The 8,313-nt window shown below is 37.9% G+C and overlaps 1 protein-coding gene across 2 annotated transcripts in view; it reads right to left on the bottom strand.

Moving 5' to 3' along the window:
* Positions 1-1,283: 1,283 nt before the first annotated feature.
* Positions 1,284-8,313, bottom strand: part of nkd (naked cuticle) — a 147,838-nt gene continuing 140,808 nt past the window's right edge. For both annotated transcript variants that reach the window (XM_070082648.1, XM_053774258.2), the window contains exons 3-4: positions 2,984-3,085; positions 1,284-2,866 (exon numbers count right to left, since the gene is read on the bottom strand). In XM_070082648.1, the coding sequence (XP_069938749.1) occupies positions 1,721-2,866; positions 2,984-3,085 (1,248 nt within the window). In that variant the 3' untranslated portion in view covers positions 1,284-1,720. The remainder of the gene's footprint in view (positions 2,867-2,983; positions 3,086-8,313) is intronic.

Genomic DNA, 8,313 nt, shown 5'->3' with positions numbered 1-8,313 from the left:
CAAAGTGAATCTTGTAATGCAAGACAACATTTAGTGGCACATAAGATATTCTTTGTGATCACATGCATCCATTAATTATTACTTTTAATGGATGACTTGATTTATAGTATTGCCCCAGGGTAACACACTTAGAGCCTGGTTACACAAGAATGTCTGAGCTGCTTCAGACACCACAGAAATTTTCAGTGATTTTTGTACTGGTAGCCACTATTCAATGACATTCTGGCTACCCCTAAATATATATAACTTGTATGTACTATTAACACAGTTCATGGAATAAACTTTTATTTTAAATGTACTTTAAAGTATATTTATTGGTAAATATTTATTACTAGTATATCAGTAATCCTAGCACTTTTTGCTGTATGGTCAGCTGTAAACGATAAGAATGTCTAAGGTATGAAGATGATGTCCAAAATTTGCATAGCCCTGATACTATGCTTATTTGAATTTTTCAGTCTATAGTATCCTCTTAATCTAGATATATTCAGCCTTTCATTAATAAAATTTTATCAAATTATTCTCGTTTATATTAAATGGTAAAAGTATATGCATAAAATCACAGATAAGAAAGGTTACCTAGAAACAATCTTAAAAATAGTTTGTAGAAAAAACTTTGTATTAATTTTAAGTAAATTTGAACTTAAAGGGAATGCATAAATGACAATGACCTGTTCGATTGACAGGTATATAGTTTACAATATTATAGAGATGTGCTCAACTAAGTCCCTTTGGCCACATGCACATTATATTTTTGGTATAGTTACACCTGCCAAAGGATGTATTATTAAACATTGTAAATTAACATCAGTATGTCTGCATTATGAAATTGTCGGATGGTCTAGATTATTATAATCAAAAAGAAGCGCTAAGCCACAAGGGCTATACAGCGCTTGAATGGTCTAGAGCAATCAATTCTATTATAAAGTCTGTTTTTTTTTTAATTACGAGGGGAAAGTAAACTGAATATCTTGACGTTGAGGATTAAGGCCTCCAGTGTGCATTTGTAAATGATAAAGATAATATATACTATAGTACAGTCTAATGTTAAAAGAATTTTTTACACTACTTTATATGGTATCTGAACAAAATGGAGAGGGAAATTAAACAAATCTGTGAAATAGCTGCATGAAGGTCCAGGTTGCTAAGTATCTTAAGAGTAATGTATACACTTTGTCAGTCTTGTTCTGAGAAAATGTTGAAGACATGGTGAGTAACAAGATCTAAACAATGCTGAAAACCTATTCGTATTCTCATGTAAAGGTCATTAGTCATATCACAAATACTCTGTACAGTTTACAAATAGGACCAGTGTACAAGTTAGAATATATAATTGTTGATAGCAATAATGTACATTAGTATTATTGTACTTAAGAGGTCATTATCAAACCTGATAAATACATCTGCATTTTCTGTACATATTATTATTATTATTATAATCAAAAAGAAGCGCTAAGCCACTTTCTGTACATAACCATAAAGATATTAAATTTATAATTCATTTTATGTTCAGGAACATTATTATGACTGCTCTTCTATAGCTGATTTAGAAAAAAAAAATGGCATTCTGCACCCTCAAACATTACTGGATGGATTAACAAGGTTGGGTTTCTATTTGTGTTGACTTCACTATAAGTTAAATTAATTTAACTCCTAGTATTGGTTAACACTTAATAGTAATAGTCAATGTAATGTTTGATGAGGGGCAGTGAGGACACTCTCAAATAAGCAATGGTGGTGGCTGCTTTTCTGCATAATGATGATAATGGTGGTGAATATGCTGATGAACATGATGTGTCTGTTCCCGACATGCACCACTGCCCCCTCCAACAGCATTAATGCCACCACTTTCAGGAGAAGGGGCAGGCTTTTGTGACTCAAATAATGAGCCCCTCTCTAACCAAGCTACAACCTGAGCCATGGCACGTGCATGGTCAGCTTCTCTATGGCGATGCTTTGTGTGATGAGGGGACACCTCACTCCCACCTTGGTGTTCTTGTTTTAATTGTGGTGAAGTTTGTGGTTGTTCTTTTGGCTGGTTTTGTGGCTGTGATTGATTTTGTTGTTGGCTTCTTGATAACCTTCTACTTCTCCCTCTTGGTGAGGAACCTTGAGTGTCCCCAGCATCAAAGGACCTAGAGCGATGGTGATGATGGTAATGTCTGGTTTGATGTTCATACTGCTGTTGATGGTTATGTGGATTGTGAGCCATTGGTGGAGATGGTGGCTGGTCAGGAGTATTTGAAGGAGGTAGAGGCTGAAAAGTTTTATCTAGTAAATGGTAACGAAACACATGGGGAGAGTCGTGCGAGAGGTCATGGGAATGAGACCGGTTATGCCGTCTACACCCAACAGATCTGGCAGTACTATTTGCCCCATGAGTATGACTATGGTAGTGCGTATGTCGGCATGGGCATTCTGGTTCTAGTAGCCTTGCTTTGACTTCTGCTGGATCAGGTGGTGACCCACTGTGGTCACATCCACACCCATGACGGCGACGTCTGCGATTATGATGATGATCATGGTGATAGTCGTGGTGGTGGTGATCATGTCGACGATGCAGTGGAGTGTAAAAGAGGTTATTCTTTTCCATATTTGCCTGAATTATTTGAAGCAGCTCATGTCTCTGAAGTGAGGTGGATCTCCTTCGTGCTTTTCGTCTTCTATGACTGCGTCCTGATGGATGTTCACAAGGCTCATCATCATCATCTTTTTTGCTCTCTCTTGCCTCCTGACAATCATGATGGCCTCTGCAGTTTTCAGGGGCAACAGTTAGCTTAACACGAATGGTTCGAGACCCACTTGGAGGAAGGGATAAAGAAGATCCTACAGCTTCGTATATTGTCCGAACAAGTCCAGCAATATCCTGTAAATGAAGAAAGGTTTACTCAATGGTAAGATTTTTTTTGGGGGGTGGGGGGAATGTAACATTATATTACTTAGAACCAAATATTTCTTGGTCACAAAACACACTCCAACTTACATCTTTGGTGACTTTGCCATGACCATCGAAATCATACAGGGTGAAAGAAAACTCACGACGATCAGCCTCGACTGCAGCCACACTAACATCACATGACACTTCCTGAAATATTAAAGAAACTAATAGTTTTTCACTCTGAGTTATGCAGACTAATAAATTTAGATGCATATATACTCCTTTTATTTACTGCTCTGCAAAATTTATCCTGGTTTCACTTAAAAATTATAGTAATATTTATGTATACAGTGCAACTTCGGTTTTCGTCATTAATTTGTTCCGGAAAGTCTGACGAAAACTGAAGCAATATTTCCCATAAGAAATAATGTAAATCAAAATTAATCTGCTCCAGACACCCAAAAGTATTAACAAAATATACATTTATAGAGAATAACTATAGTTTTACATACAGAAAAACAATGAGAAATATAAAGGACTAATGAAATGGATAAATGAACATTTAACATCACTTTTACCTTTACTGAAGACTCGTTGGCACATGGAAGACGGTGAGGAGGGGAGAGGTTATCTCTACCACTACCACCCTCTATCGACAAGAAACAAAGCCAGACAGACTTGGAACGCGTGGGATACTTTGTGTGGGCACGGGCGGACATGTTCGGTATGGCGGACCACTCAACTCAACGAAAACTGGGACAAAAAGTTGACGAAAACCGAGGTTCCACTGTATTAAGGTGTACAGTAATTACTTACTCTGTGCATACACTAATATTATATTGCTCTACACAAGGTAGTGTAAACCATTATTATTCACAGAAATCCTTGTTTTCTAGATAAATTATTATTCTCTTCAACTGACACAGTACATCCATCTGTTTCTCAATTACTTCCTACAAATGTGTACATATGTATATAAAGCTTTCAGTGAATTAGGTATGGTAAAAAAATATATATATAAACTTGAGGCTTACAATAATTTTAGCTTGAGACTTTTTTTTTTTTGTCTCATGCTAAAATTATCATAAAGCTAAAGTGCATGTTTTTTTTTCTTTACCCTCATAGGTCAATTTTTTTCTCCCAAAAGTGGAAATTGACAATCTGTGTTTGATCAATTATTTCCTACAAATATGTAAAACCTTGTACATGTATATAAAATTTTCAGTGAAGAGTAGGAGCAAAAGTCCAATATGCTAAAATTATCTGTACTTTTCACATAGTTTTGAAGGGTTTTGAGTTCCTGGGGCATACTCTTGCTGCTGACTGCCCACATATCCATAGCCTGGTTAATACAGCACTTAGAGGAGGTAGTTGTCTAGCTAACTTCTACACTTGTTCTTGCAGAATTTCTATCATCTTCCAGTAAGATCTCTCAGGTTTAACACTTCATTTGATTATGTTACTATTATTACTCTGGCAAGATAACCCATGCATATGAGTTGCAAAACTCCAGGTCAGTGCATAAGCCATTGGATCAGCTGGCTACAATGAGATTAATCCAACTAGGTATATTTATACACCACACGGAGGTTAGCAAGGACACCAATGTGACTACAAATGCAAGTTTTTACATGTGAATTTCCCGCCAGCGTGGCCAGGCCCAGTGGCTTACGCACTGCCCTGGAGCTTTACAATTCACTTGTCATGGGTTCTAACCTCACCTGTAACATGGTTTGTTTGCAATTGTGTTATTATGATTTTGTGAGGTCTAGCAAGATGTTGAATAGGCTGGGTCGTATTCTGCATTTTATTTTTATTCCATTTTCTTAATGGAGTAAAAAGAGTACAGTCCTGTACATGTGAAGTGACTTTAATAATCAGTTTTTATATATGTATACTGTTAATAAATTTTTGTATACTATATTATTGTTATATAGTAATATTATTAAAAGTATGGGGGAGCCCTAAACCTGTAGGGTTATACAGCACATGTGGGAGGGGGGGAATGGGAGGTATTCAGATTCAATTCTAGGAACTGGAGCATAGATCCAGGTCCCTAGATCAAGAGCCCCTCACCAGCATCAAGGAACCTCCCTTGAGGGGTATATAGTAATAAATATTTACAAAGAAGAATAAAAAGGTACAATTCTGAGACTGGAACAATACATACAGGAGACGAGGTTTTGACCCAACTTTTGCACCATTAACTGTGTGACTAGTTACTAAACCAAGCCAGATCGAAACGTTAAATTTGTCTCCTGTGTGTGGGTAGTGTATAACATATACAACACACATACTAATTGGGAATTCACAGTACCATTTTTTTTTTTTTTGTGAATACATATACTTTCCTAATTTTGTGAAAGTAATTGATGAATACACACGAACATGTAATTTACAGTTCACAAATAAAACAAAATTAAAATTTTAATGTAAACAAGTTATGTTGTTTGCTATCCTATTACTGTTTTTCTGTTACCTGGGATCACTATACTTGCCTAGTGTGAACATAAGAGTTGTCATACTTTAAGACATGTACAGTAATGCACTATGAATTCAGGTAAAGAACTTATTCCAAAGAGCTAATATCCCTTTCTTCAGATGAAACCTGATTACCAACCATTTCCCTGGCACTGTATGACCTGTACAAATGTAGTGCTTCCCTTTTAATTTTTCTTTTTAACTCTGGTCATTTCTCACTGAGGTAGGGCACCCCCCCCCCCCACTGCCAAAAGAAAAAAAGGGAACATCTTCATTCATCCAAATGCCTCTTTCCAAAAGTATGCTGACATCACAATTCAAATAACCCTGTGCACTGCATCATCACCCCTCCTTCACAGTGCAGGCACTGTACTTTACACCACCAGACCTCAAAGCCGGCTACCCGGTTTCCTGAATTCCTCCATAAATATTATCCTGCTCACACTCCAGTAATACATAAAGCCATAAAATCCACTTATCTTCCTATACATTAAGTTGCTGGATGCTTAAGATTGTTTTACTTTCCTCAAACCCATGCCAGGATGGTCCTTGCCTTTCCTTCCATTCACCTCAGAATTTTACACCCTCTTCATCATCCTATGCTGCTCCACAGTTATACATAAATGCTCAAACCACGTCAATCCCTCCACAGCCTCTGAACTAGACCTATCATAACCCCCACATCTAATTTCCATGCTCTGAATTCTCTTCATAATCACCAGTGGCAGCTTGTCCATAGGAGCTGCAGTGTCCCCAGATGTATGACTTCATCAACCATGCACTAGAACAATTTGCAAATGACAAATATATTACAGGGAAAATCTGTTGTACATTGTTTTCAATGTATTTATAAACAATTTTTTTGTTGAAATGAGATAAAAAAAATGATTAAAAATAGAAGTTTGATGTGGTACAATAGTACAGGTATTACTGGTGTGACATCTGGCAGCAAGGAGCTGCAGTCACCCCATTCTATTTTTTGACAAGCTGCCACTGATAATCACACCACACAATGCTCTCAAACATAACATCTTTACTGTTTCCAGTCTTCTTGGTGCATCATTTAAAGCCCATGCCTCACACCCATGTAAAAGTATTAGTAATACTATAGTACTTTGGTACATTTTCCTTTTTGCCTATAAGCTTTCTCTTTCTTTCCACAGATGCTTTGACACATTACCTTTCTTTCTTCTCTCATCTATTCTATGGTATACCTCATCTTTCATAAACCTATCTGTCAACATGTCCACTCCCAAATATCTGAATACATTCATTCCATCCATATTTTTCCCCTTCAATCTAATATCCAGTCTCTCATCACCTTGCTCTTTTCTTCATTCTCTTTTAATTTCTTTTGCAATCCCTCCCAAATTCCTTCACCAGCCTTTCTAACTGTTCAGGACTTGTATTTACATGATATTACTATACATATTTGTATTTTATTGTTTGTAGGGATCATCACAAGACTAAGAAAAAAGAAAAGTTAAGTGTACTCTTTGGTGAATACAAATTTTACAAGGTGTACAGGTTTAGCATTTTGGCAGGTAAATTCTATTATCATAACAGAGTGCAAATATATCAATTAATACTGTACATTCATGGGAAAGAGCTAAACTCACAGAAACCATACAGCATCTGGGGAATCAGGTAATTAGACCTGATCCACAGAAAGAGATGGTAGCTTCGATTCCTAGGCTCAGGAGCTGTTCACCAACACCAAGACATCCCCCTGATATAACAAACATCTGAAAAACTTCAACTTCAAATCCATAAGACAAGATGATAGCACCTTTCTAGTAGGCACAAATAGCCTACTCATGGTATGTTGCTACTGCTAACCCTACCGATCACCCGGGCTGTGGCTCATACACTGGATTACGTGCGGCCAGCAGTAACAGCTTGATTGATCAGGCCCTAATACACCGGGAGGCCTGGTTGGGGACCGGACCGCGGGGGTGTTGATCACCAGAATGATCTCCAGGTAGACATACCCCCACAACACACTGCTCCCGAGATTTTACACTATATAATAGATGTACTGTATCTGTATTCTTGAAACTCTTAGAAGTTGTTGTCGAGATGTTACTTCACAAAATACTTCATATTCTTGAAACTTACACAACGTTTTCATAAGGCAAACAGAGATAAGAGGAGTGTATCACCCCCCTGGTTCAGAAGACCTGCACAATGATACACGGACGACCACCCGCCCGCTGACGGCACACAATGAAGAATGGTCCTGGTCTTTCAATGCTCCCCCCCCCCTCCTCTCTCTGTCTCCATACCTCTACCCACCCCTCCTTCCCTTTGTGTCTCCTACCTGTCTACCTGCCTCCTCTCCAAGTTCTAAGCTCTTATAGCTACTGAACCCATAGTGGAATACTTAATATCCTCATCACTCTCCTTTTCAAATCTTCCCAGCTAGTCCCCTCAGGGAAGGTTCCTTGATGTTGGTGAGGGGCTCTTGATTTAGGGAATTGGATCTGTGCTCCAGTTCCCCGAATTATGCCTGAATGCCTTCCACATCCCCCCCAGGGCTGTATAGTCCTACGGGTTTAGCGCTTCCCCCTTGATTATAATAATAATTCCCAGCTAGTGACTCAGTGATTTCAACAGCTCATTTATATAACTCGTTCTGGGCGACGTAATAAAACAAATATAGATAATTTTCCTTCCCATAGAACAGGGCAGACGTACTGTATGTGTAGTGCAGCACGACCTAATTTTGTTTTGAAATACGCTGTATGATGCTAGTTGGTTTAGCGCTTCTTGGGGATATTAATCAAGTTTAGAAATACAAAAGATAAACATTTTCACTACTTGTTCCTACATCTTCCCACTAATCCTTTCCTCCACCACCTAAATTAATCCCTAGGAGAGCAAGATTTTATATTTTATTTTTTAATCAGGAGAAGCGTTAAACCCGTAGGAGATCATACAGCACCTAGAGAATG

The sequence above is a fragment of the Cherax quadricarinatus genome, chromosome 7 (assembly GCF_038502225.1).
Source record: "Cherax quadricarinatus isolate ZL_2023a chromosome 7, ASM3850222v1, whole genome shotgun sequence".
Lineage (NCBI taxonomy): Eukaryota > Metazoa > Arthropoda > Malacostraca > Decapoda > Parastacidae > Cherax > Cherax quadricarinatus.
The sequence above is the reverse complement of the archived record's forward strand: the minus strand, read 5'-3'. Positions and strand labels throughout refer to the sequence as shown.